Consider the following 25,466-nt stretch of genomic DNA (forward strand, 5'->3'; position numbering starts at 1 on the left):
CACGAACACAACATTAGCTAATGAGCAGATCAATGCTGTTACACAAGAGACAGTGTCTCATCCACCAGATGAACGTTGGTGTTCTGAAGGTGAATCATGATAGCCCATGAACTGGAAAACACTATCCAATACGGGAGAGGGTTACTTTTTAATGATTAAGATGAATCATGTGTGAGCTTTTAAACCTTACCAAAACAAGTAATACAAGTTATTGTAGAGATGCTTATGGCCATCTGAAGCAGAACAGACACTCAACTGAGCCACCTATTCCATAGTTTGTTTTAAAGCTCACCTATTCTGTACTAGATTAGCTCCATTTGAGAGGGCACAAAATCCAACCTCACAAACTCTCTACAGATGGTAAAAGCACCCTATGAAAGAAAGAATGGACAAACCCATATACTGTATGAAGTTCCTTGTATCTTATAGCACAACTGCATTTAAGTACACCTGGCAGACATGCTGACAGCAATCTTTTCCCTTTATCTGAAATGTTAAAACAAAGCTGATGCAACTGCATGTGTGTGCTTCTTTCCACTTCTACTACCACGCACTAACACAGGCACTGCTTTTTGATTATGTGAATTCTTGTGAAATTTACATTTTATGGAAAAAGTGTTTCCATTAAGTTTTACTTCTAACAACTTATTGAAAATAAACAAAAAACCCAACATGGTCTGAATGCCAGTTTCTCCTCTATTTTTTCTAGTAATATCCAACAATATAAAAACAGTTCCACTATTTTTTTCATTTGTAGCAGTGTTCTGGGTAAAGTGAACAATTAATCCTCTGCGATGGAGGCCCCACACACACACACAAAGTCTTGCCAAGTACATACTTATAGTTCAGCTGCTCTTTTCCAGAAAAAGTGTTCCAGTATAGCACATCCCTTCTCTTTATACATCAGCATTAATGAAATAAGCATTTCCTAAAGTGTAAAGAATCATAGCAATTAATATACATTTTTATTAATAATCTGAGCTCAAACTAATGTCACTCTGCTTTTCAAAAGGTCTGGAGTCCAGCTGTACTAACACCCATCATTGGTGAGGTGTATCTATCAGATTAAATCCATTACTGAAACAAGGAAATGTTGCATATGTATGTCTTGCTGAGGTGCAATCATGCTGTTAGAGCTGTCCAAGAAATCTGGGATCTAACGATATTTTCCCCATTAAATGCAGGGGAATGTTTATTTCTTCTATAAGGTAACATGATCATTTCCCTAAATTAGCTGTACTGCAGACCTAGAATTCTAAACCATCAGTAAGGGTATTTCTACTGAAGTTTTAATAAAAACTGATATCACTCACACTAATCATCTCTTCATGCTGTCACAGGTTTTTCCAAGTAACTTACAACTCTGACCTCTAAAGAGCTTCTATTAACAGCACAGAGCAATACCACCTCCCCAAAAATAGAATTCAAGCCCAATTATTACTCATATTTTTATTTTTTTTTTTTACTAGCAGCACTTCAGAGAGCAATAAAATGAAATGCAGATACATGTTCTTCCCTGTTCACTTTGTAAAAGTGGCAGTCATGCACCAGATTTTCAAAATTAAAGAAACAGGATTATAAAAGCACAAAGTTGACCCACGGCCTTTGGACATACAGAGTACTTACAGTTATAATTAATTTTTTAGTGTGACAAGATTTCAAAACTGACTGTGGAATTCTGGAAGCTGTTTCAAATTTCCTAAATTCCAATATAGCAATTCTAATCACAAATGAAATGACTTAGCATTCAATTAAAAATTAAAACTACTTCAACACATGTTAATAAATAGTGTATCTAAACTCTTGCTAAGCTGTTGTATAACAGGGGTGTACACAGCCCTGATCCAGGCAGGGCAGGACAGGCTGCCCTGCCATCACACCACCTAACAAGGCAGAGGCTGCAGTCAGGGCTCTCATGTTTCTATCAATGACAAAAGTACGGCCTCAGAGCATGTCCCTGCTTACCAGACCACACTGAGCTCAGACCATTCACCACAGTCTTTTCTCCAGTTCTTCTTGACACCAGCAATGCTCTCACAAGTGACTAGTCACATTAATGAAAGCCAGAATTGCCAGTAAGAAGTTACATGGTGTAACACTCATTTCTGTGGATCAGTGCCGGTATATACTTAAGCAGGTTCTGCACAGGAAGAGGGAAGATGTGCTCCTCCTGGGCAAGTCAAGTCCAGAATTGTTTCAGTGTTATCCTTAATTACTAGGATAGGGCCAGGAAGAAGGGCATCATTTCAAAATTAACAGAAGTAAAAGCAAATAAAGAAACCCTGAGACCGAGGGAATATGAGCACAAAGATGTAGTTTACAACTCTGATGTTAAACAGTATTGTAAACACACAATGTAGGTGGTGTTTAAATATCAAATTGGGTTTTAAAATAGGACACATCTTTACAGCATCAAATGTTTTCCTCACACATACAAGACCACGTGTACCTGCTTTCAGGATTTCACAAACAGACCTGAACTCATATTTAGTCAAAACAGTTGCCAAGTATAAGCTGTAAAGGCAGAAGCAAAACATGAGAACACTATGTCAAAAGAAAAGAGTTTAAAGTTAAAACTAAACTGAGGCTGGAGTTCTGGGCAAAAAGGCAAAGTAATTATACCTGTGGTAAATGCAAGAAAAATTAAATTACTGCAGGGCAGATCTGACATCTGTGCTAGCAGGGGTGCTACAGATCGTTAGTTATAGGCATTTCACACGGAGTGCTACAGAAGATAATTTAAGCAGTGATGACACCAGCTCCTTCCCATCTCTTGCCCTAGTGACATTCTTTTTTCCATTACAGGGGTTACTTCTTCCAAGAGTGACCTCTTAGACATTTTACATGTTAATGGTTCAGCAACCAAACTCTACTTACACAAGCTTTTTTAAATAAAACCCCACAGTTTTAATATTAAAACACATTTATATTTTATGGTATCTTAAAACAGCAGCTACATGCAAAGTTGTAACAAGTGAATTAAATTTTAAATCCCTGATGAATTTTAATATTGTGTCCTTTTAAAATATAAATAATTTAGTGTTTTCACTAGCTAAAAGCTAAATATTTTTTCCATTTAGGCTGTAATTAAAAGACCTATTAATTTGTCTCTAGCACTGTACAGCTTTGATTTCTTAAGAATCACTCCTCTTCCAAATTAGAAAGAATTGTCCAAAAAGTCATTCAGAAAACTATTTCTGATGGTGTACGGGAGGCTACCCTGCATTCATTTTGCAATTCCAGATGCTAAGTTATTTAAAGAAATAAGTCTACATACCTGTATGTATGAGTTAACATGCAGTCCCTAAAGTTGACCTGAGGCCACAGCTGGGAGATGAATTGCACGAGGCACATGCTCTATCAGAAACCTAGCTGGTACTAGAACATGTCGAAATTACTCCTGTGTGGCCCGAAATGTAAAATGAAAAACAAACGACTATGATTTGTCTCCCCAGTTAGATGATTTTTTTATGTGGGCATTGCTGCCACCACATGGCCAAACGCTGAACTACGCCTACCCGTCCTCTGCACCTTGCAGATGCTAACCTGCTCGGCACACTACCCCTTCTACAAGTCCTCTCATTCCAGCTTTCTACTCCAGCGTCTCACAAAGCCCCATCATTGCCACTGATTTCCCCAATTACTTCCACCTAAATGAAGATTGGAAGGAACTTAAAGCATTCAGATCTTACTGACAGCCTCTTCCAAGTATAGGCCACCAGCTGTAGGAACAATTCAGTGTTGTAGAATTTTGCCAAACCGACACTCCCAAAGAGAACAGAAAATCTTTCAAGTGCCAGTCCAGGTAACTGAAGCCTAACTGATGTGCCAACAAAGGCTGAAACAGTTCCTTTCCTGAAGTGCCCCCCTCGAAACATCCTCCCAGAAAGCCTGCTTTCAGAAAGCTGGACTCAGCACACTGTCACCTGCAGAGGCTCAGCAATCACCAACCTGGTTCCTCATACTGAAGAGACATGGTGAGTTAAGTCACCACAGAAAGGGAGTTCCATAATTTCGCACACACAACAAGCAAGAGTCTACATTCATTCCTCTTTATTAGCTCTTATGAACAGTAGCTTGCTTCATACTTAAGTTTTAAAATACTTACTTGTTAAGAATTATTTTTTTTTTTTAGTTCTGCTGCACATGACCTGGTAAGCTCATTTACACAAGTGCCAAAGGCAACACAGAAAGACCAGCATATGCCATAGCTGTGGGTTTAACTCCATCACCTGTAGGATAAGGCTCCACTAGTCTGAATAACTCAGCAGCACTTTTGCAGAGGTTGGACCTGACTGTCATACATTTGGGCATCACATTTGAAATAATCCAAACAACCAGGTAGTCCTCAATAAATACCATTTATAGTATCTTCACCCTTTCTCTAGGTTACCAATGAAGATATGAATTCTGCAGTTATGAACCTATATGCTCACAGATCACTTTCTATTTGCACAACCATTTCACTTGTAGCTTTCTAAAATGGAGTGGGAAAAAATCTTATCATGTATGATGACAAATACCATATATCATTTTGGCAAGGCCAGAAAGGAAGTAAAAATGCCCCAGCGCTCCCTGGAGAAAGCTAGGCTGCAGAAACCATTCATTCAACAGTCATAGTCTTTGAAGGACTGCATAAAAGAATGGCTCAGTCAGTTAACTAAAATGTAAGGCAACTGAACAGTCCCTGCTTTCTCTTGCATACCAGTCAAGAAAAAGATGTGAATACACTCACCTTTTTTGCTCTTTGTGCTATATTAGGCGTTCTAGTGAGAAGCTTTTCAATCAGGTATTCTCTATTCTGCAAAACCAACATTTGGTAAGTTAAAAATCAATACAAGGAAAGAAGAAATTTCATGTAGATTTTAAGGCAGAGCAAAATTTACTCGTAGGGTTAAACGTTTTACCTTGGCTTTCTGGAAAAATTTGCATTTTAAAAGTTCTGCTGCTGTGGGCCTGAAAGATCAATAATAAATTAGAACAGAAAACAAAGACCCCTCTCTGAATACAGTACAAGACGTTAGTTAAATGGTACGTCTCTAACACTTCTGAATTAGTACTGTATGAATGGGGAATGAATGATAATAGCTACTGAATTAATTCACACGTACTCACTTACCACACATGAAAAAACTAAGCCTCCCTACGGTAAAAATATCCAAAAAAAAAAAAAAAATCAGTCTCTACGTTGCCAATTTTCCCCCTTTTTCTTTCAACACAAATGCATTTTACTCTCCAAACAAACAAACAAAAAAAGAGTCGGGTATCATGTTCTTCCCCAAGTGACTCTATGAATGCAATTGAACTTTGCTCCACAGCAATAAAAGAATAATTACATTTTCCAAACAGTAGTATCAATACCTGCTACTGGCATTCTTTTACTTCGTTGATGTCAGCAGGTATTCACAAGAAACTATACTGATACTATTAACATGATGTATAAACCAAAAAGAGAGTCATCAGGAGCATCTTCCCACCAAACAGACAAATAAAATTCAAAGCAACAGTTGTAAGGTCAAAACCTAGACATTTCACTTTTACTTGCAGTTCTGTTCCAAGTCTCTTTCTTCCCATCATTGTCAAGTTTATATTTTTGATGTTTTCAACAGATAATCACAATCGCACAGCTACCGAAGTGATTCCAACAGCAGGATTTGTCTCCCCTAGCTTCAGGGATCTAAAGAGCTACTTATCTAGCCAAAGCCTGACTCTGGTACTGAAGAAGACTTTGGAGAGAAAGCGAAGCATCTCTTGGAATGAAATAAAATCCTCCAGGTTCTTTTCATCCTTTCCATTAGGAGCCCATACCACTATTCAAGACTAATTGACAGGGCTAAATTTAGGAAAGACAAAATCTCCAAGATTCATCATTTCTAAATGAACAGAAGCAACATCTGCTATAGTTTTCCATTTGAATTAAAGCAAGAGATTGGATATAGCACAAACTAGATAAGACAGTGGAAAGCTTCAATTCAGAAAATTTTGGTCTCAAAAAAAACCCCAAATCTGAACTAGTTTATTTCTCTGAGGACACATCTGAAGAGTAAGTGAAGAAAAGAGAAGTAGTAAGTAGTGTGTATGTACGTATCAGTTCACTCCCGCTAGAAATAATGAAACAACTCCTGATATCAACAAAAAGCATCCAATTTAGACACAGACAGTAGCTCCACACAGCACTTATTTTTCTTCCCCTCCAAAGCACCAAACTCTACAATAAAGGAGTTCTTAGTAGTGGTACTGTGGAGACCATCAGGCTTAGCAGTAATTCACACATAAACCTTGGATGAGCAAAAAGGGGAATGTTTAAAAAAAAAAAAAAAAATCAGCTTCTGTGTCAAAGTTTTAAAGTTCTAGCTCAAATTAACTCTTAACTTTAAAACAAGTTTCACTGATCCAGTACCATCACATCTCATAACAGGGATATGAACAGTTAAAAGCTAGAGTCTTAGTAAAGTTTTATCCAAACTAGTGTTCTCCATTCCTCTACGATTAATTATGCCAGACACTTCTGAACTGGTCTGGACATGCTTTCTGGGCCTGTTTTCCACACAGGCTGCGGCAGTGAGTTGCAGCTGAGGACTGTAAGCAGCATCCTTGGCACTGGGGAGAGAGAGAGAAACACCCACACACAGATCCCCACAAGAAAAACATCATGGTCTGAGACAACAACAGTGCAATGCCAGTCCTAGAATTTGCCACTAAGAGCAGGCACTTCTCCCACAATTGACATGACAACTATGGAGGTATCTCTCTGCAAAATTAAGTCCTGGCTTGGGAGAAACATAAAAAATAGCGATGACCCCACAACATAAGGATGCTCACTCCTCGGTTAGAGTAACTAGCACACAGATCTAATCACCTATCTGCTGGTCTAATTGTTCAATTCAAGGAAATTCTGAGTATGAAGATATTGCATGTGTTTAAGTATCAGTGTAATAAATTAGTGTAATTAGTTTAAACCCTAACGTTTCAACACTGATGTCGTAACTACAGATCAGGTAGCTCAGCACTATGTATTCAAGGAGAGAAGGAAAACCATTTTAACTATTTACTTCTCATGTTTTCACACCAATTTAATCTTGCCCTGAAAATTGCTGGACACTGGAAACAAAAAGCAGCTAGATTATCCAGAACACATTTCGTTCTTCTTTGTAAGCAGCCAAACTGCAGAGCTAAGCTTAAAGCATCAGGACTAGCTACTAAGACCACCCATTGTAAGGGGTTTGGGAATCTGAAAACAGTACATAAATGATCCATCAGTGAAAAAAAGAATTTGAAGGATTTCAAGAATAAAGATGTTGCCACGTAATCCTTTTTCTTAATTGTATTTGTTCTCTAGTATTGCTGCTGTCACATTTTCAACTTGACTCTCTACAACAATATCCTGGACTTAAGCTAGCACAGCATCAGCGAAGAGAAGTACACACCATAAAAGACCCACGCAGTACTCCATCAGGATTGCTCTCTCAGAACAATCTTTTTTTCCCCAGAAATATCAGCTCTGAAACTTTTCAAAAAAGTGAATATATTCAATACCCTTAGGAAATAATGTTAATTAGAATGTGCCTCCTTCAACTCTTCAGCAAAAGAAACCTACAAAAATGGGTCTGCATAAAAATGAATAAAGGATAAATAAATTAATCGTTCTGGGAACTTGGGACCTCAGCAATGGTTTTGGAATAGATGTTCAATGTTTTCATCATCTTGGCTATCCCATTCACAAAACATAGCAAGAAAGAACGAATCACAAAGATACATGACATGCAATTGCCTACACATAAACATGAGGAAAACTCTAAACAAGCTTGGAGCCCCTAACTTTACAGTAAAAAACGAATATCTCTTAATAAGTAATTTTCTCTGGAAATATCCAAGTTAAAGGAAATACTAAGTTTATGTCACAAAATGAGGAAAATCAGCATAACATTATTTTTATTTATTTATTTTAAAGGCCAAGAGACTGATATGTTTGGTTACCAACAGTTCTATCTGATCAATCTGAACAGTCTTGTTAGACTTATGCACAATATCAAGATTTATATCTTGCCTCAGATGAGAAATTAAGATGTAGAGCAAGGGCTTTTGTTTGATCAGATTTTAATTCAATAGTATATTTAAATATAAATAAATTAGGTTAGCAACCCAGAAGAAAACTTAAGCGAACATTAAAAGGCAATTTCTTCTCCCCAGATGTAGATGACTGAAGGCTGCTAGTTACAAAATTCAAACCATACACTTAAAAATTATGTTTAAACACTTGAACTTTAAGTAGTCTGTATATTTAAAAAAATAATTCCACTGTACATGGCAATAATGACCTACCTTTTGGAAGGATCTTTTTGAAGGCATAATGAAATTAGTTTTCTAAAGGATTTGCCATACTTTTTCATCATCTCCTTGTCCTCTACGCCTGTCTCTAAAGTGGGAGGGTCATTTTGAAGTGTCAGCATTAACACCTACAGTAAACCCAAAAAAGAGGTACTGTAAGCAAAATCAATTCAAAACATGTAGAAATTAAAAGAGAATAAATATTCTACAGGATACATATATTTAGATATCTTGAGTTGCCATTGAAAATGAAGTAGTGCTAACTACCTAGCAGCATTAATAATACAGCTAACAGTATTAAGTAATACAAAGTGTTAAGTAATACAAAGTGATTGTTACTTTCATAGGAGGGTATTTGTGATAAGGTGCTGCTCCTGTTGCTAACTCAATGGCTGTTATCCCAAAACTCCACATATCAGCCTTGAAGTCGTAACCTCGCACCTGGAACAGAATCAGAAAGGAAAAACAAGGTGGTGATGTCTCAAGTTCCAAAAATTAAAGACTGAAAATATTTATTTTGTTAACATTAGGAATACCTGCTCCATTACTTCAGGGGCCATCCAACATGGAGTACCAACAAATGTTTTCCTTACTTTGTTACGAGTAACATCACCTCCCGTTGCTAAAAATGCACTAACGCCAAAATCTGAGAAGGGGGAAAAGAAAGTTGAAATCTGTTAAACTACCAATAAAAAAGCAGAAGTTTTACACTTTAAAAATGAAGCCAATTCATAAAGGTCTACCTACAGAAACTCTCCATTGCAAAGCTTACCTTCATTTCATGACACACTCTTCTTCAAATGCTACAGAATAGATGGTAGAGTTTTATCTGGGAGATCTGCACTAGGACACCCTCAAATTTAACCTCCTAGTATGTCTTCCTGAATATGGTTACAAAGGACTCCAGTACATCTGTCACTTAATGTTTTCAAATGTGCATTTTGAGCCAAGGTTTGAAGGGTTTGTATCTGTTGTTGTTCAAAGATAAGACGCTACTTCTGTATAGCTACTAAAATTTGAATGCAATTTGAACAAGAGGGAATACTATATGTAACTTAAATACTTATGGAGATTTGACAAATCAAAGATAATCAGCAAAGTGATCAACGATATATATTTAATAGTAGACTATGACATGAACAGTTTTTCCCAAATTCCAAAATAGCAAAAAACCTTAGTGTTCTGTTAACCTGTTACTACATCAGTGACAGCTGTATGGGAGAGGTACGGGATAAATGGAAGAAAGAAGAGCAGATTACCAATGTATGGAGAAATACTGTCATTTTGAATGGAGCTATATGAAGAGTATTTTAGACTGTGCTATTTACAATCCAGTTATACTGAAATCAAGTAGTTTACTATAGACCTACTTCAATTTTTATTTTCCTACTGTTTTCCTATTGTTCCCTGATTTTAAGGTTGGGGGGGAAATCATTAACTACAGAAAATGTAGTTTTATCATTATGTTCCACTAAACAACCATTAAGCATCACAGACTCAAATTCTGGACCTCTTCTACGTTGCTAAAACACACAGAAATACAGTAGACAAGTAAGGAGGAAGCTTCAAGCAATATTCTTCAATTTTCCCTGCAGCCTGCATGATGAATAAAAAAGCATTTTTTTCTCCAAAATCCGTAAGTCATAGAATAGACAGGTTTTGTTTGTATTCCTGAAAAGCATGAACAGCCTCAGAAATACCTGCTTCTAAGTTTTTAGTGCCCTAAAAATCAATGCTGGTATTAGTGACAGTTTTCTGAAGAGGAACTATTGCATATAAGGAAAAGCTGAATAGGTATAAATCAAAAATAAATAAATAAATGCATAAATAAAGGAGAGAGATGGAAAAAATTGATGTCCTTTTAGTACCAAAGATAAATAGTTTGCATTGGACAACTGTTTACAGGTCCTTTCAGGAACTGAGATACACAGCTAAAATCCTGATTTAACCTTTGCTCCCCTACTGCTGTTTTTCCCTATTAACATAACATTAATTCTGAAAAGGATAACAAACAGCAAATACAAATGGGTGAGGGGGGACAATGAAAAAGAAAAACAAAACCCAACCTAGAAACTAAATAAAATCTCTACTTGCATAAGCTTCAAAATGAAATATTGCAACACCTCACCGAGAAAGACGTGATGAGTATTTAAGTCAAATGAACATTTCACTATAATACTAGTCAAACACCATTGTATGTTTACAGAGAGAAAGAATGCTTTGATAGCTACTCAATAACAACAAGACTTTAATTTCCCATCCCAGACATAGCTTTCACAAATACAAGTTATTTAAGAAAAGACATGACCTACAGTGACAAGCTTCCTATCACGTAGGAGACAAAGTATTATTGAGAACAAGTTACATAAAGAGGAAAGGGAAATATATTACAAGGAAAGAGCTGAACAATTCAACAGTGTTAGGCACTAAAAGTCACAGCTAATACCAAAGAAAAAACAAATTTAATGAAGAGCCCTGATTTTACTGTATTAGTAAAGCATTTTGAAATTAAAGGAATCAGGGCTGCCCAAATAAGCAGAGCCTACAAATAATTTATTCCCTAACATCTTTTTCACCTCAGCCAGGGCTGGGCACTTGGCCAAGCCTCAGCCAAGGCCAACATCCAGAGTTAGTGTTAGGCATAGGGTTGGGAGAGAGATGAAGCCTATGGCCTCCAAGGGAGCTGGGTTGCCAGCAGCCCAATAAAGGAAGGCACAGGCTGCAAAAACATTTCGTTCCTGACAGCTTTTTCACCTCAGCCAGGGCTGGGGTTTTTGGCCAAGCCTCAGCCAAAACCAAGCTCTAGGGTCAGGATCAGGCTTGGGAGAAAGACAAAGCCACTGCTTCCATGGCAGCAGAGCTGCAAAGCAGATGCTGCAGGAAGGCACAGGCTGCAAAAACATTTCTCCCCTAACTTTCTCACCTTGACAGTGGCTGTGACTTTAGCCTAAGGCTCAGCCAAGGCCATATATAGGCTTATGGTTAAGACTGGGAGAGAAATAAAGCACCAAGCTCCTGTAAGAATGGGCTGGCCAAGGAGAGCTTGGGCTGCAAAACAATTGCCCCTGATACAATATTTCTCCTCCATCTGGCTTGAGTATCTGAGGCATAGGCTCTGCCTATTTTTAACCAGATCTTTTCCAAACATTTCTGTGGGTATGGATTACCGCAGGAGTGAACACCCTGAGAACCAATAGTGCAATGGGTAAGTTCACACAGCCACTTATGCACACAACTGAAGAGCAGGATCTTCTGCCTAGACTCCTCAAAACGCATGTTCTTTTTCTGACAAGTTTTATTGAAACTGTAATTTATTGTATGGACTAAACACATCATACAACCCACACCTTCTACACTTCCACCAAACTCTGTGTGATTGCTCTTTGGTATGTGCTCCTTACCTCATCTCATATATCTGTTCCTTTACTGGTTTCTTTGATATTTTGACCTTCGCCAGGCAATTCAGGCTTAGAAGGCTGAAACCCTGATGGAAGTACCAATCATTTGTTTGCCCAAAGCACCAGATGTTACAATCCCAATAGTTTTAAGTAGAATGTTGGAGCTGAAGAACTGCAGTGACTATTTAACATTGTATTTGTGAATAAGTTGAAAGTTTCCTGTTCTGTACAGAGGAATTTTGTACTTTAAATATAAGTCTCCCCAATTTAAACAAAACAAAAAGATGTGTATTTTCCTCCTTCCCACCAAAGACTGAGCAGATTCTCTGTGCAGAACCTCTGAGGTCCATAATCAGAGGTCTCTGTAGACCTATCCCAATTCTTTGAAGAATCTGTGCTCTTCTATATCTGCACAAAATCTTTTGTCAGAGAAACACTGGGTGGAGCTTCATTTGTGAGCGATAGTCCCTTAGAACCCAGAAATGCAAATGGACAATGGTGTCTTCAAATATTACTCCTCATACATATTAGCAGTGTGTGCTATGGATACATCTTTTCATTATAGAAGCTTGGGGTGCAGGAGAACAAGTAGTCAAAAGAACCTAAGTTATTCTAGTGAATAAAAAGAAGCAAAATTATCAGGTATCTGTTCTCCAAAGATGAAAGGAGATTTTACTTTATCAAGGCAAAAAGATGTAAAAAGGATGAATTCCAGCCTCTTTGACATTCCAAACTGGCTTTCAGTTAATATGCAATGCTCAGCTGTCCCAAACAGAACAGCCCCACACCAACAAAGAAACAAGTCTGACACTGCTGCACTCTTCACCTGAAGATCAGAAATAACCTGGTATTGAAATAATGCATCACAGAAAGACAGATTCCACATATCTATCCAGACACTGAACTTCCTCAGTCCCGCATGCACTGAATGCCCTAGCAGCACAATTAAAGCCTTACTCATTAAGATGCCTACAGCGAAAAGGAGGAAAAGGTCAAGAAACCAAGCCCTGGAGTTGAACTAGAAAGGGATAAATGAAGCTGTTGTTTGAATGTTATCTGATTACTGGGAGAGTAGATTTGATTATGTGTGAAAGTAATAATCTAAAGTCAACAGCTTTATTTCAGATGGCTCATGAGATTTTATCTTTCAACTTTTTAGTTATTATTATTTTTAATTAAGTTGGTTGTCTCGACATCTACTCCTTTACAATATGAGAACATCTAAAAAATACTTGAACAACACAGACCTAGAATCTCAGCAGTTGCCCGAAGTGGTATACAAAGTGAAGACAACTGTAGGGTATAATCAAGTAAATAAATAAATACGAAGTATCTTATTAAAATTCAAGTCTGTAAAATTGACTACCTACTTAAAAAGTCTTGAACTCAAAACAGAAGACTTAAAACTGTTCCAATTAGTAAATGGTTCACCTGCCAGTCAATCTTTTTCTGTCTGGTTTCATAGACTTTGGACACTGGCATATTAAAGCCCTCAAAATACACGTTTACATGGTATTTCAAAAGCATTATTTATATAAAAAATAAAACTTTTGGCTATAGCCATTTTTATTACTGAGGGCTACTAAATACAAAGCTTTCATCGCTGGGTCACGAGCTATATATAAACTGTGAAAGGCCTGGGAGTACGCTGGGAGAGGCGGCAGGTATCACCACCTGCTCGCTCTGTTTTCCAGGTATCTGATACTAACTTGAGAGATGGGATATGGGGTCTTGCTCAATATTTAAGCTCTTATGAAAACCAAATCATTTGATTCTTACGGACTACCACTCAAGAAGCATATAGATAAAGTTTAGCATCTTAAATATCCTCTGAATGTATCCGACCAATACCATTGCAAGACGAACGGTAGAAATTACAAAAATAATTCTCAGTGAGATATAGCTCATGCATCTCAGTGACTCATTAAGTTATAGCCAAGGTCCTCATGAAGGGCAGTACATACAGATTTCTGAATCACCAAGAACTATTACAGTAATTTGCAGAAATAAACTTGAACAGAAATATGAGTTGCTACCGATTGCAAGCTGCTTATGGTATATGGGTGATTCAAAAGGAAACATTAAGAAGACATTAAAAAGTTTCCTTATATATTTGATGGGACACAGGAAAAAATTGAATAATTTCTAAATCCTGTATCATTAACCAAGAATCCTGAAATCTGAAACTGGATAACTAGCAGCTACAGCACTCCAAAAGATATAGTTAAAAGCCAACAGAAAAACTTGTATCTGTTGCCCCTAATCCAGCTGCAATTACCCTTTTCTTTTATTTTGCCATTACTCTACCACCACCATTACCTGCTATTTGTACAGAGCCATCTTCACCCAGAAGAATGTTGCCAGCCTTCAAATCTCTAGAATGTACAAATAGAGGTTACTTTTCTGTATCAAAGTACATATGTGCACATTTTATGTAAATAAATAAATAAATAAATATTGCTTACTAATTAGTTTCACAAGATAGCATTTTAAAATTTGAAAGACAGAAACAGGAACTGAAGTATAAAATGTAACTGATTTACAATAAAACAGAGTGCAGAACTCAAACTTTCACAAATTCTCTCTCCTTTGTATAAAAATACCCAAATTCGGCTTTGGCATAAAACAAGCAGAATTCAGGGATACATTTTGAGAACAGAAATACTTAGGTCCAAAGTCTGTTTTACCACTTTTTATAGTCTCACAAACTGAGAGCTTTCAGAGCTTTAAAGCAAGAATTAATGCTTTCTCACATCCAACTGCACCACTAATGAAAAAGAAAAGTTGAAAAAAAGTTCTCCTCTTTGATCTCTTCAGAGAAGAGACCCATCTGTAAGAAAGGTAAATATACCGTAGATTTCTACCCAATGAAGCTATTAAAGCAACCATAATAGCTATTAATAGCAACCATATTTTCCTATAGGGTACCATAATGAAAAGTTACTTGACACTGAATCTGTCAAAAATTCAGCGTGTGCATAACAGTCAACTCTATCCATTTAACACACTATTCAGGCATAATGTTAAGAAGAAAACTTTCTGGCTGTTTTTTTTGTTTGATAGAAATGTGCATCCCACTCTTAATGCACAGGCTAAATCTTTCACACAGAATATATCATAAAGAATTTGAGCAAATCTATCTTTCCAAGATTTATTGAAAATAATGAACACATTGCTAATAAAGGGTAACATAATTTGTTCCCTTATACATAAACAGGAATGCATCGAAATGACAGAATAAGATCCCTGAACAATTTTGGAAACACCTCCAACCGGCAAATATCTCCTGATACAGTGTTCCCTGACCTACCACAGCTTTCACCTACAACATACATGGGAAAAGGAACGCATGCTGTATCATCTTGAACAGGACTTCTGGGGTACTGCAGCTTACAAATTAGATGTTATAAAAAAGGAGAAGTCTCAGATGTAACAAGTAGATCTCTTTCTTTTTATCCTTTTAAGGTCCTTTAAGAATAGACAAGGGGAATTCCCAAATCCGACCTCAAAGGGTCCTGTTATCCTTAAAAGCTAATGAATTTTCCTTCCACAACAATATCAGCCTAACAGAAGACCATGAATTAAGGTTTGTGGCAGATCTTTGGCATTCCAGACCGGAAGTCAAGATAATTGTTCTTTATTTCTCCATTTATCTCAATTTTCTCTCTGCAAAAGGAGGAAATAGTTCTTGATTTACATCAGAGTCAGTTCATTTATAAGATGAGACATAAGAAGTACACATAAAGAACAATTACTGTGCTACATCTGCACTACCTCCGTTCTCACAGTTCTGTCTGCAGAGAATCTGTTTTTTTTTTAAAGATTCCCTTATAAAATGCTAATGCTTGAAACAGACAGAGAGCCTGTTGTAGGCACCTTCCTTAAAAGGCAAATTTATCTCAGTAAAATTAATTAGAGAGGTCAGAGTACAGCAACTCCAACATCCAAACAGTGGAAGCAACCTGTGGATTGCTACAGCAGATATGCATAGATCACCCTGGAGGATCTGCACAATCTACACTGAGGAAGTCAGTGGAGTGGGAATATATAGAAGAGAACAATCACTAGATGCATATACACCAAGATGCAATTCCATAGTACCAACCCCAGCTTAACATGTGGTCATAAAGAGAGGTCTGTAGAGTTGTAATAGACATTACTGATTACCAGGAAAAAATAAATTTCACATTTATACAGCAGTGCCTGAATGCCCAAGATTACAGGTTTACTGCGCAACACAATAACCAAGTCACAGACCATATAACATAAACTAGATTCAGATTAGATATTTGGAGTACCAGCAGGCACAGGAGTATAGACCACATTTCTTGCATACTTAGTGCAACACAGACCAATCCTAGCTGTAAGAGAGACAGACAGGATAAAGACCAGGCAAGTACTAAGTATTAGTGACAAACTGCAGTCAAGATTACAGCATCTGCCCGAGCGTTATAATTTTATAATTACTGATTGCATTTACAGTATATGAAAGAGACAATACAATTTGCTTAGCCAAGCAACTACAGCTGACCAGTATCAACAAACTATACACACAACTTTGAAAATGCTCTTCCCTGTGTATACGGTCCTACCTGTGAATTTGCCCATTCCTGTGTAGATAGTCTAAGCCCTCCAAAACTTCTTTAAGAATTGTTGCTATTATGGGTTCTTCAAGGACACCATTTTTGTGCTCTCCTCTGTTGACAATGTACTTTATTATATCAAGCATTGAACCTACATTGCAGATCCAGGAAAGAAAAAAGCATATATACAGCATTATCATATCAGATTCTTGACAAAGTTATATTTCTTCATTCTTTTTATGCTAGTGCAATTTAAATCTTTGCATGCATGTGTAAAGACCTCAGGTAACTAGCTCTCAGAATAAAGCACACTGCTACCTCATTCAAACGAGAAACAGAGCACTGTTTTTTGTCAAGAATACCGTAACATGCAATGATCCATTAGAAAGATCTGCTAACAGCTTGCTAAGCTACCATTTATTAAAAATTCAGGAGTATCCCACATTTAAACAGACATGTACAGCAAAGGTTTTGGTTTATTATCCAGCTTAGATTATGGTTCATGTGTTCATGATGTAAACATGCAGCTGCAAGACTGGAAGGAGATATGATCCACAAACAAATTATGACAACATCCCTAGTGACACCCAGTTTGACACTGAACTTCAGTTATTATAAATTTCAAGGAATCTAATAGCAACATTTTCTTTTTATCCAACCATTTTTCAACAGCTCACAGTAAATTCCTGTCATGAATCACTGGTTTCCCTCAGGGTCTATGCTTGCTTTTGATTGAACTGAACGATTCAACCAAATGTGATGTTAACAGGTGTTATTTTATGAGCTCTTCCCGTCCTTGCTTTCTAGTATGATGATGCAGTAGTCTGCTGCTATCAAGACTAATCTTGAAGAACATCAGGTAGCAACCAGGACCACCACATCTTATTTTGGAGCCTCACTTTTCTAAGCCACAAACACATTCAGTTCAGCCCCTTTTTCCTCTCCCAGAACCAAATAAGATTTTTATACCATTAAACATCACCATAAAAACTGTAATGAGCATTTGGTTAGTTTAAGCAATAAAAAGGATGCAACATGTATAATGCCTTGTCCTAGGAAGAATCTTCCTTGAATAAGGAATGAGAAACACTCATTATAAAATCATAAATATATGCATTTTTACAAAAATAGAGTGGATTCTAGATAAACTCAAAAAAAGGCCACACTGACAGAAGTTACTTAATTCTCACCAGTTTTCCCTACACAGCCTTAATAGAGAATTTTAATATATTGATTCACAATGAAAACCTACAGTAGTTAGATCAACAGAATTTATCCCAGTAATTCTTAGCCTGTACTATCAATATACATATACAAACTTTTTGAGCTTGCACTTTCCTGCTATAACACACCTATGTCTCAAGGTTCATCTTATGTAGTCTCTCTCCTCACTCCTTACTTGGTTTAGGTCAATTAACTCAAAGAAGGTACGTTAGAAAAAAATAAAAATAAAAATTTCCTTGCAGCTAAACAAGTAAAACCAGTAACTTACCCCCACTTAACAGCTTCATAACCAGCCAAAGTTCATCCTTCACCACAAAAGATGTGTAATAGGTCACCACATTGGGGTGATTGCATTGACTCATTGCTTGAATTTCTTTCTGTAAGAAACACAAAGCCCAGCGTAACAAAGCCAGCTATCAGTTCTGCTTGTATAGAGAGAAAGTTTGATTTCCAAAGTGAAATACTATAACAGAACTGAAGTACGCACAGGATATGCATCGAGGCACCAAAACATTTCAATTTACCTATAGATCTACATGCAAGACAAAACAGTATTGCAAAGAACACAAGGGAGGTTTGGTCAGGAGACACAGGCATAACTACATCAATTTTCTTCTGAGAGCAGCAAAGAAATTACTGTTGAAGTCCCAAATTCAGAGTGAGCAATGAAGAATGAGCAGTCTCCAAGGTGTGGGTACAGGCTGGACAACAAAACGCAAGGAAAGATCAAAACCTACTGCCTTTCCTGTTCAAAAGGGATATGAAAAGCGTAGAATGGGAGCAGGTGAGAAAGGAGGAAGGAAGCTGTCGGACAAAGGACACAGCACTACTGGCTCGGCTACTGTGGGATAGACAGGTGGAAACCAGAGCCACGCAATCAAACAGAAGTGCAAGAGGAAAAAGCAATGTTACAGACCAAAAGTCAGAGGAAACAATTGACTAGAGGAGCACACAGTCACCAACAGATGGACAACGTGGCACTACCAAGTAACACCATCTATGACATGCCACAGCTGTATACATTAAGAATGGCTGCCTTGTATCTGTTATTTCAAGCAGAGTCCTTTTTCTATTCAGTCTTTCACATAATTGTTCTGTAACACCTTTCTGGCAGCTCTCATTATCCTGCCAATCCTTTACGTAGGAGCATTTAGGCCTCCTTTGTACCAGAGGGTTTGGCCTCACACCAACTTAAGATCCCACAACCCTACTTCTCCCTCTCCACCGCCGGCCACAAAGCCCTGACCCATTCCTGGTGCCAGAGGACATGCTCCTGGAGGGTGAGCCAGTCAGGGAGCCAATCAAGCTAAAAACCAAACTCTTCCACCTCCCTTCCCTCCCTGAAAAGCAACTGCTTTCAAGTGGACCCATGCTACACACTGACTCACTAGCACTGGCACAAAGCAGGCATTATGGCAGTCCCACTTAGATTGATTAAAGCTACCACAGATGCCATTTTCAACTTTCAACCTCAACTCAACAAGTGTTTGAAAGAGGGTTTTTGTTGTTGTTGTTTGCAATGCACTCAAGATCACAGCCACTTTCTAATAAAAAGTTAATCGTATGTATTAAAGACTGTGATTTAATCTCGTGATGCCTGTTGGTGACTATTAAGTCAGGCTGTAGTTTGACACAAACTTCAGCTGGTCCTGTTGTCAAAAGTCCTCTTCCCTAGACAACTTCTGAGCCCTGAACCACAGAAGGATGAATGCCTGGATAGTCATGCAGTGAGCCTGAATAACTGAGCAATTTGCAAAATAGCTTCTTCCCCCCCCACCCCCCGGGAGACAGTAGGTGGAAAACAGAGAAATATATGTGGGGCAGATTTCCCTTTCCCAGAAGACATGTCAGCTTAAACACAAGTCAAATTACTGCCTCAAGTTCTTAGTTCAGCTATCCATACCAAATCTTAAATGCAACTCTCCCACTCTTTATTACTATTTAAATTCTTATATTGTTTTATTGTTTTCCTATGCTGGTAATACAACGATGGGTCAAAAAATCTACCTGCCACTACTGGGCAAAAATACACCTCATCTATTTTACTCACACATCAACAGTGCAGAAATATAACTAATTGACTGTGGTAAGCTTCACAATCTTTAACTGAAAAGTGCTTTGAATATTTTGTCTGCCTTGCATCAACTCGCCAGCAAAAATTGACCTATCACAGTAACCATAGCCAAAGGCACCTTGTGTCTCAGCTTTGGTGACTTTTTCCAAAGACAGTCTTTGCAAAACAAAAATAAACAAATAGAAAGCACCTCATGAGAGATAAGGGATTAAATTTTAGTCAGGAAAGTATTAATTTCAGACTTGCAGTTCTGGAGAGCCCTATCACACACAGAATGGTAAGCCTCCACAAACTTCAGTTATTTGGCTGAGGCTCATGAGGCTATGCACAGGTGAGAGAGAAAAGTATTCACTTAAAATACACTGTCACAGGAAAAGCTTGCAGCAGGATGTCCAGGAGAACACCCTGGAGCCTTCTTCACATTCACGTCACTTTAGACATTCGAGAGCACTAAAGCCATAATGGCACTTAAAATTTAAAGTCTCTCCCTCATCCCTCTGCTTCTCTCTCCCTTGTGCCAGCACAAGTGTTTGTGCGCTCCATCAGGAAACATACCCGGGTTAAAAGCTAACTTCTTTTCAGCCAGGTTATTCCTGATCCAGTTTCACTGAGCAGCTGCACAAAAATGTGTGTCGACCTAAGGGCAGGTGGGTGACACAGTTAATAAGCAACTGCAAGAAGGCTCCTTTCAGTGCTCAACTGCAGCACCCACAGGGCTGGGTCCAGCTCCCAGTGACCAGACAGGTGCCACAGCTCTGTGGGTGCTTCCCTGGAGCCTCCTCCATGGACACCCGGGGTACGGCTGTTTGAATGGTTGGGAATAACATGTGAGGGGCTCCTCCAGAGAGCCTACCTCAAAGGGCTATCCAGAGCAGAAATGAAAACAGTTTAGAAAATCTATTCAATTACATAAGCCATTCTATAGAATATTCTTTGGTTTGTAGTGTTGAGTTTTTTGGTGTTTTTAAAGAACTGGAGGTAAGGGGATGGGGGAAGGTACTCAGTCAGGACAATACTAAGGACAGGAACTTTTTACTTGGCTCATGGGGTTAAGTTACATTTAGCTTACAATAGTGAGAACACAGGACACTGCAGGAAACAGAGTATTGAATTTCAGGAGTTTGGCAGTTTGTGTAACCTTAGTTATTTAAACTCCCTCCCCCACTGCCTTTCTATTTTAATTGACACTGGCCCAAATCCTAAGTCTGCTTACGTGGGCACCAGGCTTGCTGCATTTTCCACTTCTCTGAAGGCCACACAGCTGAGAATTTGTGAAGGGTGCCTTTGCACACCATCCGTAAGCACTCAGCAGCAGGATTTGACAAAACAGCATGTTCGGAGGGCAGAGATGAGTTTCAGAACATCCCTGTGCCAATGGAAACGGTTTGACCAGAAAAACAAGTGATTGAAAACCGAGCAGACTCAAAAACAGTGTTAAAAAACCCAAAATGCAAGAGCATTCTAAGTGTTATCAACGGAAATTAAAATGTTAGTCCAGTTGTAAGTACAGTTGTAACAGGAGTTTTGAAGGTCAATGATGCCCTTTCCCAGAATAACATCTCTGTTTTTTAAACAAAATTTTAAAATCTATTAGAACTGAGTTGGAGTAAGTATACTTCCCCTCACAGAAAAAAAAAAAGAATTATGTATGTGTATGCATGCACATGTGTGTATGTACATATGAAAATAAAAGGAATCATACATGGCCTTTTTTTTTTTTTTACCCTCCTAACCAGAAACTCAGAAAGCCAGAATTTATGTTCAGATCAAACCAGATCAACAAATAAAAGAAACACAAAATCTGAACACAGAAAAGCAGAAATTGACTTATGTTAAAAAATAAAAGAGATGGTATGGACAGTTGTCTTCGTACCAAAAGAAAGCAATATGGGACCAAAAATTCAAGACCTATTGCCTCATTTGGCAGACAGTGGAGACATGTCAGCAGTAAAGATACTCAAGCACTTGCTAAGGTAACTTTGTACAAGCTGGTAACTAACCACAGTCATTTTTCTAGACCACCTAGATATCTCTTGCAGATTGTTGGCAGTTTTGTTTGGTTTTATTTGTTGTAACGTTTTAGTTCTTAATTCCCATTACTAGTTCAAATTCTAATCAAAAAAGATCAAATTTTGACCATTTTATACTACAATGATTAGTATATCTGGTTTTATAGAAATGTTCTTTATGGGCTGTAGATGTTAATACATCATGCACAGTGTCTCACCTTGGGCTGTTCTCTTTCTAAACACAGTTCAGAATTTATCTTTTGAGTTTTTAGTTGACAGAAGTTTCACTACCTCAGAGGTAGCTTCCACTACCACAGTCCTCTTAAAAAACCACAACAATGTCCCATACAGCTGTTACATAAACTGAAGGCGAATGCCATCAATCACCAGGGGAAGAGCATTTTGGGTCCTCCACTGTAAACAAGCCATTTTATCTGAAGAAACTGGATGGACCATACCCTCTGTATCAAATTCAAGATATCTTTTGCACTGGCAATTCCCTGCTGAGGAGATCATTTCCTTCAGAGGCAGGAATTTCTGCATTAGAAAAAGCCCACAGTCTCTAGGCAGTAGTATAACCTGTGGAACAGAAGAGAGTGTTCTCACTTTTAGAATGGTTTTGTGTCCTTCAACTCTTGTTATGCTGCCTATATATAAATACACATTAGTCTTATAAGCACCTGACTAGGAGCATTAGAAAGCAACAGGTTTCATTTTTTAACAGTTCTTTGTGACTTTGTCTGGATTGCCATAACCAGTGCAGAGGAAAAACTCTTGCAGTCCCTTTTACAAACGGCCTCTTATAGGTCCCTTCCTCCTCTGATCAGTGACCCAAACAAACAGCATTCCTCAAATGGCTTGTTATGGGCTATCGGATAAATGCGTGTTATTAGCTTTAACCAGAGTTTCCTTGTGTAGATGGCTGTGTAGCCATTCCTACTTTTCCCCTCAAAAGTTATCATTACAAAATGATCCAACAACTAGTTTTTGCCATGTTTTGGTGCTTTAGACATTTTAAGGAGACCTACTAAATTTTACCTTTATATTTTTAATCAGTGTTCAGCCAAAGGAAAATGTATCTTTCCTCGGTATTAAGAAAAGACAGACAACCAGACAGTAATCTCTTGAAAACAGAGTCTCCAGAAAGCAAGGGGTAAGGTTCTTCCTACAGTTCTCAACAGTAGGTTATCCCAAGATTCAAATTTGCACTTCTTGATTTTGTGGCATTAGAAAATAAATGTTAGTAAAATATATTTTTAGGGGAAGGGCATACTTCTTTCAAATTATTTTCATATCCTTTTCTCGCTATTATCCTGCATAAAATTCTACCCTCACTCTTGGACCAAGCAAAAACCAAAATCAAAACAGAAGATAGTCTCCATGTAACATGTTCCCCTCTGATTTACTTACAAGTAATTCATCCATACTGGTCTGGCATTTTTCTAAGTTGATCCTCTTTATTGCTACACGTTCTTGCCTGGGTTTGCATAGCGCTGCCTGGACAACTGCTGTAGCACCGCTACCTGAAAAAGGGCAGAAAAGGAACACAGTCTTAATATAGAAGGAGTTTAAACCAGATCCCCACACTGACAAAGAACTTAAAATCTGCTGTTTATCCTTTTTCAGTGCTTTCCCCACACGCATACCTTTCCACTTAGCAAGACAGCTTGCACACTTCTCAAATGCAGAAGAAAAACCTCAAAGTTTCTGTTCCATACTCCACAAAAAATTCCCAAGCTGACAACTTTAAATGATGTGCTCATTTATCAAGTCACACCCACAACCTCAATGCATTCCATATAGTTTGGGAACCATTACACTTTGTCTTTGGACACATCCGTTTTAACCAAGAACATGACTTGCACAGTTAACACAATTAAAAATGTTATGCAGGGGGGTGGGGCTTTATCAAATGTTATTTCTTTCTGTTCTTTCAGGTCAGTCCCTGTTTAACCAGGTTTTTGTTCCCACTATACAATGAACAGAAAAATATCAGTAAAATTGTACATGCCAAATCTTCTACAGTTTCACCTGTGTTCCTGCTCATTCATTGTGATTAGGGTAACATCCTACAAAAAGCATGCTGCTTCTTGTAAAGAGGGCAGGAGGCACAAGTATCACACCAACAATAAGAAGATGCAAGTTGCTGAACGGCCCAGCAGAGAAAGTCAGTCATGCTTACTTGACACACAAATCACAAATGGTCATACAACTACACTGACAACAAAGCTTGGTGGAATTGAACAAATTTTGGGGAAAGCATTAGAATAATTTTCTTTAGTATGCTTTATTTGCAAACAGCAGGAGTAAAAAGTCTTGTTGCTTCTTTTATCAAGCACCCACTGGCTTTGCCCCAGTCAGTATTGCCTCACTAAATTAATGAAATGATTGCAAGTAATATTCAGAAACAGTTTTGCCCAGGTTGCACATCTTGCTGCCACATCAAATACAGCAGTGCATGCTTCCTCAAAGTAATTACATCGTGCTCATTCATGCAGAAATCTAAAATCCCCTGATGAGTAGCTCCTACCTCTAATTCTAACTATTTTTGTATAAATTATGGATTTCTGGTAAATCACAAATTGAGCAACATGTTATACTGGCCTGCTCATACACTATGTTCTATTTATGCTCGGTAATTGGCATGTCCTAGATGAATACAAACTGTGAACAAAAAGCCTTTTGTTGTCAAGCTCTACTTATCAGCCGACTTAAGAACAATTGAGAGCTCTTCCCTCTGCACATCTGAAAACAGCACCGACAATACCTCATGACTGAAAGTTATTGTCCTTGTTTTAATTGCTATTTGCTTAGCTGTTTTCATGTATTGTTTGTTCACATGATGTTTTCACTCAAATCACAAAGCTTTTTAACTCAGTGTATGAATTTCATTACAAAATTCTGAGCTCATCTTAAAAAAAAGTCTCAACAGGACCAACTAGTCATGTTTTTGCAGGATGCGGTCACAGACAAATATTGACATGTCCTGTTCTGTCTGCTTACAGAACAAAGCCTTTAAAAATTCCGATAATATAAGTAATAAAAGAATTAAGAGAGATTTTAAAAACTAAATAAGACATCCCAAGGAAGCAACCACCAAGTCAGCACAATTCAGCTCAAGTAAGACTCATCTACAACACTTCATTGAAGTCCTCATTAGGTAGAGATCAAGACACAAATCCTCTCATTATTTTGGATACGCAACTAGGTTGAGGCAAGGGGAAGAAACCAAATTTTTAGCTGTTATGGATACAGGATCAAAGACCAAGATTTTCCTTGATGTACCTTTTTCATCTATGCCACTAGTTTTATCTACTTCTGGGAAACAACCAGATCTTCACTTTCAAAACAGATTCATATACAAAGGCCACATAAAGGACAAACAGAAAAAGCATGCAGAAAAAAGTATTCAGCCAATGCCAGGATGAAATCCTGACTGCTTCCTCAAGTTAAAGTAAAATGACAGTAAGTAACACCTCAAAACATTTTGGAAAAATTTTATTACAAAAAAAAGTCTTGTCACATCCCTAACCCACCCCACTATATCACTTGCTTAAGTTCTATGAGACCCCAAACCAAAGACTATGTGCTTCCTACTATTTAAAAACTCTTGATTGCAAAATCAATCTTGAGCTATCTTCATGCACAAGTTCAAGATCTGCTCCTCTTCTGCCTACTGAAAGAGGATGAGATGCAAGATTTTACAACATAAACTAGAGTTTTAAGTTTATTTATATGAAAAACCTTTCAGTGCATTTCCCTGTGTTTTCTCCTCAGACAGAGATGACTTGCAGTGGGATATTCTTCACCACAAGAATATGATGCACTGACAATGCAAAAAGCTTTCTAT

General features: G+C 37.8%; 1 protein-coding gene across 2 annotated transcripts in view; it reads right to left on the reverse strand.

Moving 5' to 3' along the window:
* STK39 (serine/threonine kinase 39) overlaps positions 1 to 25,466 on the reverse strand; it is a 113,585-nt gene that overhangs the window by 64,667 nt on the left and 23,452 nt on the right. For both annotated transcript variants that reach the window (XM_072874968.1, XM_072874967.1), the window contains exons 2-10: positions 23,027 to 23,139; positions 17,802 to 17,910; positions 16,319 to 16,460; positions 14,046 to 14,101; positions 8,865 to 8,974; positions 8,668 to 8,769; positions 8,323 to 8,456; positions 4,908 to 4,956; positions 4,736 to 4,801 (exon numbers count right to left, since the gene is read on the reverse strand). In XM_072874968.1, coding sequence (XP_072731069.1) covers positions 4,736 to 4,801; positions 4,908 to 4,956; positions 8,323 to 8,456; positions 8,668 to 8,769; positions 8,865 to 8,974; positions 14,046 to 14,101; positions 16,319 to 16,460; positions 17,802 to 17,910; positions 23,027 to 23,139 — 881 coding nt within the window. The remainder of the gene's footprint in view (positions 1 to 4,735; positions 4,802 to 4,907; positions 4,957 to 8,322; positions 8,457 to 8,667; positions 8,770 to 8,864; positions 8,975 to 14,045; positions 14,102 to 16,318; positions 16,461 to 17,801; positions 17,911 to 23,026; positions 23,140 to 25,466) is intronic.

The sequence above is a fragment of the Ciconia boyciana genome, chromosome 10 (genome assembly GCF_034638445.1).
Source record: "Ciconia boyciana chromosome 10, ASM3463844v1, whole genome shotgun sequence".
NCBI lineage: Eukaryota > Metazoa > Chordata > Aves > Ciconiiformes > Ciconiidae > Ciconia > Ciconia boyciana.